Below are 12,061 nucleotides of genomic sequence, written 5' to 3' on the forward strand. Positions count from 1 at the left end.
TATTCAATTGTTAATAATATTAAAAAATGATAATAAAATATATTTATAAAATAAAGATATTAATAATTATACCTATATTTTTAGTCATTAGTTAATTGTACAAACCTTCAGATTCATTGTTATATAAAATTAACAAGCTCTTTTAATCATTAATACGAACACAGAAAAGTCTTAGTCGTCCATCGACAAATCGATTATATAAATATACGGCTGTCCTAATGTTATTAGATAGATATTTTAATTGACATACTCACATGCATGAGAAATACGTAATGACGATAACGATAAACGTCGAAGTAAGTAAACGTATACTTACATACAAATATGCATAGTGTATTTACTTAGATACAATTCGTAAATGTTAAAAGGGCACAAGTAAAAAAGTAATACGCGTGCCTCAACGTGCGATTGCGTGAGCGTTCACAGCTATGCATTTATTGCAATGCATAGAAAATCACGTAGAACACCATCGGCGTTCGTTCATTGTTCAATTCCTTCCTCATTAATACTAATTAACGCTAATTAATCGCGACCGTGAACGACCAAAGATATCGAATTGTATTTTGTTACCTGCTATCTTCCGATCGAACGTTTTTCTTTTCTTTATTTCATTATTTTTAAATCATTTCTAATTACAACATTTTATACTCTTCGTTAAATAATTTCTTTCCGTTCTCCTTTTTTTTTTTTTTTTTTTTTTTTTTTGATACGATTACCAAATCGTATCATATCTATAATCTGTTTTAATCGATCTTTTTTTTCTTTTTGCTGATTCTTAATTCATAAGAAGAAAAAGACAAAGAAATAAAAAATATTTTGTACTTGATATAAGTAGGTACTAATTACAAGTGAGAAAAACAATAAGCTAATTATAAGTAGGATACTCACGGTAAAGAATGGACGTTGAGTTCAGAGTTTCGCACGATGCTATGGCGGCTGCTTCGTAAGTGTAACACCTGTTAAGATCTTCCGAGAATACCTCGATAACGTTGCGAGATCTTCGCTTTAGCCGAAAGCAACGAATACAATCGCCGTCTCCGTACCTGCGGAAAAGAGAAAGAAAAAATGATAGAAAGAGAGAGAAAGAAAGAAAGTCAGTGTTACGAATCGATTATCGTCGATCGAAATGACGAACGGTGTTCCGAGGTGAGTGACTTTTCGACTCGGGCAAACTCTTAAGATGCTCTTTAAGATTTCCGATAGCCAGCTGTGAGTACTATTCCCTAAGAGATTCCTCTGGCTCTTGGAATGCATTTACGTCAATGTAACGTGCGAACGCGTGAGAATGAGAGTGCCGCGAATCACTTTACTTTTCCTTGAAACAAACGGCTCATACTACATTTAGAGTTATAATTCTTAATCGTTTACTATGTAAAATCGTACGAGAAAAACAGGAAGAAATAGAGAAAGAAAAAAGAGAGAGATATTTTTCGTTTCAACTACGAACAATCTTTTTTTTTTTTTTAGACTAACTACGAAATATATTTATTATTATTGTAAAAATTTGAAATAATCGTGATTGAAATATGTGTAATTATTTTTTCTTTTTTCCTCTTTTTCTTTTTTTTTTTTGTAACGTAAAATACATCTTTCTTATTCCACTGAATTTATTACAGAATTTATCATTATATAAAGAAAAGAAAGAAAAAGAAAATGTTCAATTAAATATTTATGAAAATAATGACTCGCTAAAATCTGTGTATGATTTTGAGCGTGACGTAAGCACGAATAGTATAAGCACCGTAATACGGATACGGATCGTGTCTCGGTTCAAGCACCGTAGACATTCACGAGAGAACCCGGAGTCTTCGTTAAATTAACGTTAAATTGCCCGCCTCCTCGTCTTATCTTTAGAAGAGAAACGAACAATGCGTTGAACGTCGGACGGAAAGATGCCGTTTCTACGTGCTCGATAGAACGACAAGGACGAGGACAATTAAACGAAACGATTTCTCTCGAGTCGCTCGAGAGAATGTCGATAACATGACTCTCTCGTTATCTCTGATAACTCAGTCAGCTTTATCGCGGTAATTCAGTAGAAATAGATTTAGATCGAGATAGATAAGAGATTGCGATATAGAGATAAAAAAATTTGTTAAATTTATGAAAACCTGTTAAAGTCTAGGTATATGGTTTTTTCTTCTCGTATTATTATCATTATTATTATCTTTGTTTTTTTACAAAATTCAACAAGTTCCAATTATATCGAAGCGTTGATATCATATTGATTAAACCTTCTCGATTTTATCCTAGAAAAATTTCTCTAGAATTTCTAAAAAGAGAATGCTGCTTCGTACGAAGTCAAAGGCTAGCTCGTTAAGGATTCAACGTGAATCATCTAGTATTATGGGTGCGTACAAAGGTGGGAGATATGTTTCTTGTGAACACGTCAATTTATACGTTTTTACTTGACGACACCCACCCACCCACATTCATCCTACTTCTTTCTCTCTTTCTCCCGACGGATCACGAGTCTCTCCGAAAACTTCCTCGTAAGACGTTGGCACAGGAATAGAGTCCACATTGATTCTCAAGATACTCAAGATGCAATGGGTTGAGGGCGATGGTAAGGAGGTAGGTGGGGGAGGAGAGGCCTGGATGGATCTGGCGAAACGCCATTGTTCTTTTGCTCGCAACAGTCGAATCGTTTCTACGGAATTAACCTCGAGTCGTGATATGCAATGCACTCGCGTCTGGCAATGCTCGAGACTATTTTCGTCCCAGACGAATCGCAGACGACACTGAGGCATTCTCCGAAGATGTATCGACCGTTTCTACATACACCCTTAACTCTTTTTTCCGAAATTTCTTTTCGGAAAAAAAATAAACTTGGGAGAAAAGAATTCGACAAATAAAAAGAAGAAAATAAAGGAAGGAAGAAAGAAAGAAAGAAAGAAAGAAAAAGAGTTAATTTATATGAAATAACAGAAAGAATATAAAATTTTTCTTTGCTGATAGAAATAAGGCCCAAATAAAGGGTAAATATTTACCTGTCCATTAAAAGAACATTTTCACCGACTCTTCTACGGCAATAACCCCAGACCGGGATAGCATTGTAAGTGATGTTAATGGCTGAGTATTGAATGGGCTCGTTCGTTGTGCCAATGCTGCTGTCCTTACCGCTCACCTGCGTCACGAATTCACCCTGGTATTCCGCAGGAAAGTAACAGCCAACCATGAATTGCGGATCGTAATCCTGAAGGACTTCGCTTGAGATCAAGCTATTGTCTGCGAATGAAAAATAAAAATATCAAATAATTATTATTTTATTAACAAATAAAATACGCATTTGTTTCTCTTCTTATTAAAGAGAAAAAAGAAAGAAAGAAAAAAAAAGAAGATAAATACTATGATATAAATATTTCAATGTTCGTTTAATTAGTTCATGAGAATTAATTAAGGAGGAAGCGAATTTCATGGTAAAAATTTTCCCCTTGAATTTGAGCGTAATACGTTTAATTTAATGTTTTTAATGAACTATATGCAAGGACGAAGGAAAGGAAGTTATTGGCCGAATTCTCATAACCTTCTCTGTGAAGATCGTCAAAGACTTTAAATTAATTATCGCATCAGAGGTTTTTTATCGTTAAAAGAACAGGTTTACATAATGTGTTCGTATCCGGTACAGGTAGGTACTTATACATCTCTCATGTTCGAAGAAATCGTAAGAGAGATAGTGTAGCTCCTCTTTTCTCTCGTGCTCTGCCACCCACATGTCGCACATCTAACACTCCGTAAAAGGTCATTAACGTAGCCATTAAATACCTTCCGAAGGCAGGTGTTATGGAGACAGGTGGGCCACCAGCAAACGCATCTCGATGAAACATAATACAATATCTTTCTCATCTTTATAATTTCTTTCATATGTAATATTAATGGCATATATATATATATATATATATATATATATATATAATATATATTTTTTTTCTTTTTTCATATACAGTTCATTCATTTTCTCGCTTTCCACATTTTAATTTATCGATTTTTATAACGTTGCGATTTAAGTGATATAAGTTGGTATAAGATCAGACCAAAATGACAAAGATGAATTTTAAAATATCGACTAGATATCGCAGATGATTTATATTCGATCGATTGTGGTTGTTCGGAAAAAAAAAAATATATAAAATCTTAGTCCAATCTAAGAAATTCGTATAAGCATTATATCTTTCTCTTTTTTTCTTTTCATTTTAACTCTGTTGATCTTCTCTTCTTAGACAAAAACCATTCGTCCATTCGCATTCTTTTGCTTGCATTCGTTTATGCACACACACACACACACATTCTTGTCACGTGCTCATCGTTCTCCTATATAATATCCATTCTCAGAATGTATCGTTCTTTGTAACATTCTTCTTTTCATCGTTTTGTCTAAACATTCTTTATCTGTACCATACATACATATCGTTTCGTTGATTTACTCATTTCTTTCACGTACCCTACATTATGTATTTACCTCGATGAAAAAGAACGAAGGGAAAGTATTCATTCGATAATCTCGCGAATGCTTACAAGCCGATTTAAGACGTTCGAACGAAACATTTCTCACGAGCCTTTGGGTGGAACGTGATAATAGGACGGCGACTTTTTTGCAGGCTCGCCCTTTCGCGAGAAAGAATTTGCTCGGCGAATCGTAATCGTCGGTTCTGCGGTATAAATCGGTTTCAGAATTTCTTTCTTTTTTTTACTCAGTTTAAAATCGATCGATATGATTCGTATACCAAAGCTGAATTGGAATGAATGATACATAATTTTTCTTTCTTTTTTTTTTTCTCTTTTTTTAAGATCATCCGAAATAATTCGAAATTATTCGCACATTCGTATATATGATTACAATTACGTGTTTCGCTGTCAACGATTTGATATAGAACAAAAAAAGAAAACGCAGCCATGATCTTAATTAATAAATTTTTCATTCAACTAATAAAAATTCTTTACGCACGCATAGCGTATTAAAGACAAGTTTTATACGTCCCTAATCATTCTATTGCTTCCTCCACAAGCATATGCAGTGTATGTATTTATGCATATATAATATGTGCAAGCGGATGTTATTAATGGCCCGAAGAATAATTAAACTTTAATATAGTTAAAGTGTAAGTAGTTAGGATATTTTTAATATCCATTTTTCCATATTTATTCTCATATACTATCTATTATCTCATATTCTATATATTATACTAAAATTTTATATATATATACATACATACATATATACATATATATATATATATGTACACAAACACACAAATATATATATTACAGAACTTAATCACTTTACTAACTTACCAAATAATAATTACTTGTTATTATACTCTAATACAGTACTCTTCTATTTATTAATAGTAATATATATATATATATATATATATATATATATATATATATATAATACTTCAGAATATACTAATAAGAATAATAATATTCGATATAAATCTAATCAAAACGTATATAATTCCATGCATAATTAGAATAAAAATGATCTACGTCGATTTCTATTTTTAAAAGATATTCAAATCATAGTGTTTGCTGCATAAGATATCTCTCTCTTTTTCCCTCCCTCTCTCTCTCTCTCTCTCTCTCTCTCTCTCTCTCTCTCTCTCTCTCTGTCTCATTCTATCTTAAAAGACTGGCCATACGAGTGCAAGGCAGTTCTCGTTATAAGCAACGACGGGAAGCGCGTAGCAAGACCGCAACGACCGTGCGATTCAACATCATTGTCAAGGATCCACGACCCAATCCTATTCGTCGTCGATCATGCTGCGTCTTGTGCGGTCCCAGCTTCCTTTGAGCGCCCGCAGTAAACAGGATTGCTTGTACTCGCGCGTAACTACCTCGAGCTACTCGCTTTGCGATTAATCGAATCGTCTCTAGCGATTTTTTTCTTCTTCTTCTTCATCTTCTTCTTCCTCCTCTTCTTCTACTTCGTTTTCTCCTTCTCCTTCTTCGTCGACGATTTAACGACTCGAGTAGAAACTAGAAAACTTTTGGCAAGAATATATCTCTTCAACATATTTTTCATATATTTTCTTTTTCCAACTTTTTTCTTTCTTTTTTCCTTTCCTTTCTTTCTTTCATTTTTTTTTTTTTTTTTTAATAATTCATGAAAATCATAAAATATTCGGAGATCTTTTCGTGAATCAATAAGATAAAATCGTTAAAGAAACACGTTAATTTGATATGTCTGGTACGATCTTTGAAATGGTTCTCTTTAAACATTCGAATCCAACTGTTATTATACACGCAAATAATAAAACTCCGTGATATTCTAATCGCGATATCTCGATTAAAATCCTTTAACCTTATCAAGATACTCTCCCTCTTTCTCTCTCTCTCTCTCTCTCTTTCTTTCTCTCTTGAAAGAACTTGAGAGAGCACTCGAGCGGTTTGCATTAGCATTACTTGCATTAGTAGGTAGATATACCTCTTATCTACGTTTACGATATGTATGTCTGTAAAGAATAAGGCAACGCCCGCTTTTGCTTGAGACTCCCTTCCTTCTTCTTCCCTCTTTGGCTCTTCCGTTCTTCCATACCTTCCATTATTTCGCTTCTCTCTCTCTCTCTCTCTCTCTCTCTTTCTTTCTTTCTTTCTCTCTCTCTCTCTTTTTCTTTTTTCTCCAATGTTCCTGCGGACTTGCCTCCTGTACGAAGATACCAGGTGTTCTCGTCCAGGAGGGTCCTTAATCCGTGCCTCCTGGTGAATCCTTAATGAATGGAAGATGCCCGATTCCGAATGATCACTTTGAAAATTAGAGGTTCTCGGCACCCCTTCAGAATAAAGGATAGAAAGAGAGAAAGAAAGAAAATGAAAGAAGGAGAAAAAGAGAGAGAGAGTCAAAGAAAGAATGAGTAGTAAAAGATGTGCGTAGACTGACATTATTTTAAGAACGGGTTTCTTTCATGCAACATATACTCATATACAATGAATACACACGAATGTACATCTATACTATCTAACTATTGATTAATGATTCTTCATAGATATAAAGATCTCCTTTTTAGCGAGCTTCATGACGTGAAAATTTCTCTTCTATGTAATTACGATTACGTCCTACACGTGTTACGAATAGATTTATAGGATCGAAAGATTTGTTAGAATCACGTCAGTCTAAAACACTGGCTAGGAGAACGAGTCGAACCTTTTGGTAAGAGAATCGTGTTTCTCTCTCTCTCTCTCTCTATACACACACACACACACACACACACACACACACACACACACACACACACACACACACACACACACACACACACACACACACACACACACACACACGATAAACGATCTCTTGGGGCGCGTCTAGCTATTTCTCGACTAGGCGATCGCTCTTAAAGTCGCTCGAAACGGAGACAGTTCCGATGAGATCTCGAGAGATACTTTCGATCGGAGCACGAGGTCGAGGACTTTGAAACCGTGCGAAAGGTGTGGCCGTGTTATGGCACAGAGTCCATCGATAACTATTATCTCAAGTATTACATATATATAACGTATTATAGTTAATGTTACTTAATAACAACATCACCATATACTATTTCTAAATACTAGTGTTTCATTTTTTTTCAATGAAAATTAATTCCTTCGAGGAAACTTTACTTTCTTTCCGATTGGGGATAACATAGAATATTTAGTTTTGTTTCTTTCTTTTTTTTTTTTTTTTCTTTTTTTTTGGGCCAAACGAGAAGAGAAGCAGCTGGTCGCGTAGTCCATCTAACTGGATGTCGTGGATGAGACTTCAAAGCCGTGCGAAAGGTGTGGCACGCAGTACGGGATCTCCGGAATTATGAGACCTCGTGGGTTTGGTTCTCAGGAACCTGAGACCACCGAGTTCAGCCGTACATAATGCACGGAGGAGCGCGACAAGCACCGCGAAGAGGAACGCGGAGAACGAGCTGCTTTGCTCGGGCATTACACTCCTCTTTCCCTTCCCTGCCTATCTTTCTTTCTTTCTTTCTTTCTTTCTTTCTTTCTTTCTTTCTTTCTTTATTTCTCTCTTTCTCTTTCTCTTTTCTACTCCCACCCTTTAAACTCGCTTCCTTTCCTCCTACGAACGTTTTCATGTTTAGGCAGACACAATCTTACGTGAATATATGTGATTCATCGTTTCTCTTCTTTTATACATAGGCATATGTATCTAAATAATTTTTAATACATATTATAATTGTATTATAATGTATATCATTATAATATATATTAGTTAATGTATAATACATATAATATTTCTTTTTTCTTTTTTTTTTTTGTATATTATTCAGAATCATATATTATTCGGAAAACTTTTGGAATAAGTCCACTTATTAATGTTAGTGAAATTACAAAGATTATTTTTTTAACAATTTATATTCACCACGATTGATATAATGTTTTAATAAAAAAAAAAAGAAAAAGAGACTGTTCGTATTTCAATTGAATTAGGCAATAAAATACAATAAATGTTCGTAAGTTAGCTATTGTTAAAATATTATGGAGATTTGAATATAGATAGCATGAAATTTCAAATATAAAATAGTCTCTTGGTAAGAGAGTATATAACGTTAGAAGTGGAAACACGAAGTAAGATCGATGCACCAAGGCGAATTATCGTAAGTCGTATAAATGTAAATCCTTCATTCGTGGCTCGGATGCAGCAGCAATGCATGCTCCACGCGATTATCTCGACGTACGAGTAGTGCAAGAAACGAAAGGGGAGAGTGCATCCACGAATGTGCACTTCGTATTTGTTCGGTTACCTGACACTCTTTCTACTTACATCGATATATATATATATGTATGTATGTATGTATGTATGTATGTATGTATGTATGCACCGTAAAGAGTCGTTGCGTGCATCGAATCTCTGCTTGCTCGTCATTCGTTGCACATCGTAGGATACACGTCAACCATTTCTTCTATTCATTTTTTCTCTTTCTCTCTCTCTCTCTCTCTCTCTCTCTCTCTCTCTCTTCCTTTCTTTCTTTATTTCTTTCTTTCGAATGTCATCCATTCTTCGTGCAATTTAAAATAGGAATGTGATGACGTAAGATATCGGTCGATTAAAAAATTAGAAAAGATGTACAACTTTAATTTTTGACATTTCTACATGCGTCTGTCAGAATTATTAAATAATAAGAATAATAAATAATTCTGAATAATTTGTGAATATTGCACGTAGGTTAAACGTATTAAACTAAGATAAATCTGTAAAAAAAAAAAAATGAATCATAAGTCGACAATTTTTCAACCTTCTAAGTACGACTCGATGATTAAAGATTAAAGTTTTGAAACGACAAATAATTTAGAACAAATTCTGAGAATACTTCATCTGCGTTAAATATGAATATATGAATGAATTAGAAGTCTATAGAAAAAGAAAAAAAAAGTGGATCATGGGTCGGTAAGGATTAGAATGGCAGATTCTTGTATGTCCTAAATATAATCCGAGAATTAATGATGTTATCGAAAAACGTTTGGCACGTGATAATAGGTCGATGTTTCTCAAATTTTATACAAAGACGAATTATGTTAAAACGAAAAAACCACAAGTCTCGGTTTTGCTTTCGATGTCGTTTGATATCGAAAGAAAAGAAGTAGATATATATATATATATATATATATATATATATACCGATTTGTGGTTGATATCCTTCCACTGGAAGATTCTTGCGGTTCTCTCAGGGAAGAGAAGAAGCGTCAAAGGGAGTCACCGATCGTATTTGACTTTTTTATTTTACAACATGAACATTTTTCTATTTTCATTCGAACAAAAGAAAAGATTCTCAACGTTAGATTATTTGTAATAATGTTTCCGCTTTGCTCGAGCGTACGTTTCTTATAATATTTTACATTCTTAGTGTGCATTCGCTTAAACACAAAGGATCTTCGTAATAGACCGCAGGGCATGTTTACGAGAAGGCGCCCGAGTAAACCGATACCAAGATGATAGACGAGAAAAACGAAAGAGAAAGATAAAGAAAGAGGGAGAAACAGAGAGAGAGAGAGAGAGAGAGAGAGAGAGAGAGAGAGAGAGACGGGATAAAACGCGTTGCAACGCGTTGCAACGCGAAAAGCATGTACATGCTGCAACTTAGATCGATTAACGGACTGTTGAAGTGTGTGTGAAATGTGAACTTGCTTAGCTTGTTTCCCGTTAATACAAAAAAAAAAAAAAAAAAAAAAAGAAAAGAAAAGAAAAAAATGCACTCACATTTCTCAAATATTTTTCGAAAGATTCAACAACGCGATTAGAATATTAATACAGTTAGATAAATATTAAATATAGAATAGGACTAGATGGATAGAATATTAAGTTGATATATTAAGTAAAGTATTGGAAATATACGTTTTGTGATATTTTCAATTATTGTAAAAATTTAAATACCCTGATTAATGTATTCAATAAATAATATAATATAATGTACATTAAATAGTACATCATATTTTGCTATCTAAAATCGTGAACGTCATAAATGAAAAATGTATAGTATAATAATATTAATTATAATAATAATAATAATAATAATAATCATAATCGTAATCATAATCATAATAATAAGGAAGAATGAACGATGTCTCGCTTCGAATCCTTTTAATTCGTTCGATCGTTCGTGTGACACGCAAAGCGACTCCGATATTCCATGGGCGTTAAGGAACATACCTATGTACATACGCGTCGTGTACATATAAAAGGGAGAATGTAAGCGAACGCGATAATGAGTTCTGCGAGCGCAGCTGGAAGCGCGTCGGCGACGATCGCCATAAATTATTTCTTATTTATCGTGTTGGGCTGGTTTGTCGTCGATAGATAAAGAAGAAGAAGAGGATGGAATAGGGAGGTCCATTTGAAGAGAAGGATGACGAGATTCTTCTATGTTCTAACATTCTCTCTCTCTCTCTCTCTTTCTCTCTCTCTCTCTCTCTCCTTTATTTTCTATTTCATTTTTATCATATTTTTTATATTCGTTGGACAGTCACAGCACGACGTATCATTTCCTCTGCAACATCAAATATTTCCCTTTTGCCTTGTCACACCTATCCACTCGTTTCCACGCAGTCACATATACACACAACATTTTATATATAAATATATATATAAATATATGGTATACGTAAGTTTAACAGTGACAGGTAAATAGTAAGAAGTACTGGAATATTAATACGCTCGCGATATTACGTTATAACGTCGCTCAGGATTGGTCGCGGAGGATGAACACGACGTAATAAATGAGTGATTAATTGTTTCGACGAAGAAACATGTTTTCCTATTACCTACGAGCACGCGTGTCGTTTCCTCATGCAAATCCGATGGTGATTACGCGGCCGAACGATTAAAGGGTAGGTAGGCTTCGATCGAACTGGAAACACGATAGTCGAAATACCGGTTCGACGAAACAGTAGTAACCGATGATGTGAAGTAATAAACGAGGAAAGAAAGAAAGAAAGAGAGACAGAAAAAAAGAGCCCTTCGAAAAGGTAAGGAGAGTCCCTTCGATCCTATCTTACATGGTTCAACGACTTTGAAACTTTTACCTCTCACTATTCTGTACTACTCAAATATATAAACTTTACGATCATCGCGTTTCTTGAATTCCTTAGCAGGCGTGGGACAAGTTTGAAGGACTCCGTTGGTTGAAAGTTAAGAACAAGAGGAAATCGAGATAATATGTATACGTCCTGGCTAAGTTTTAGTTTCCCCATCCTTCGATAAACAGAGAATACACATAAGGAACGAGGAAAGGTGATGCTAGTAGAGTAGTGCCGGCGGAAACGTATGTTTTAACGGGAAGATAGGAGGAAATATCTACGTTGCTCGAGTTTAACCTGCTCTCTGTGTCGACGTCCTTTCTCTTTCTCTCTCTTTCTCTCTTTCTCTCTTTCGCACCCTTGAGGCCACCGAGCCGATAAGCTTACACGATACAGGTTCATATATATATATATATATATATATATATATATATATATATATTGTATACACATGTATTATATATACGTATATATCTACTTGTCCAGGTTTGCAATTGTACGAAGAAGAGACGGATATCTTTACTTACGTATGTTCACGTATGCCAAGTACTTACTTACT

The 12,061-nt window shown here is 34.5% G+C and overlaps 1 protein-coding gene across 1 annotated transcript in view; it reads right to left on the bottom strand.

The window, feature by feature from the left end:
• LOC122637469 overlaps positions 1–12,061 on the bottom strand; it is a 41,376-nt gene that overhangs the window by 7,378 nt on the left and 21,937 nt on the right. The window contains exons 2-3 of the mRNA XM_043829602.1: positions 2,991–3,228; positions 889–1,043 (exon numbers count right to left, since the gene is read on the bottom strand). Of these exons, the coding sequence (XP_043685537.1) occupies positions 889–1,043; positions 2,991–3,228 (393 nt within the window). The remainder of the gene's footprint in view (positions 1–888; positions 1,044–2,990; positions 3,229–12,061) is intronic.

The sequence above is a fragment of the Vespula pensylvanica genome, chromosome 2 (genome assembly GCF_014466175.1).
Source record: "Vespula pensylvanica isolate Volc-1 chromosome 2, ASM1446617v1, whole genome shotgun sequence".
In the NCBI taxonomy this organism is placed as follows: Eukaryota; Metazoa; Arthropoda; class Insecta; order Hymenoptera; family Vespidae; genus Vespula; species Vespula pensylvanica.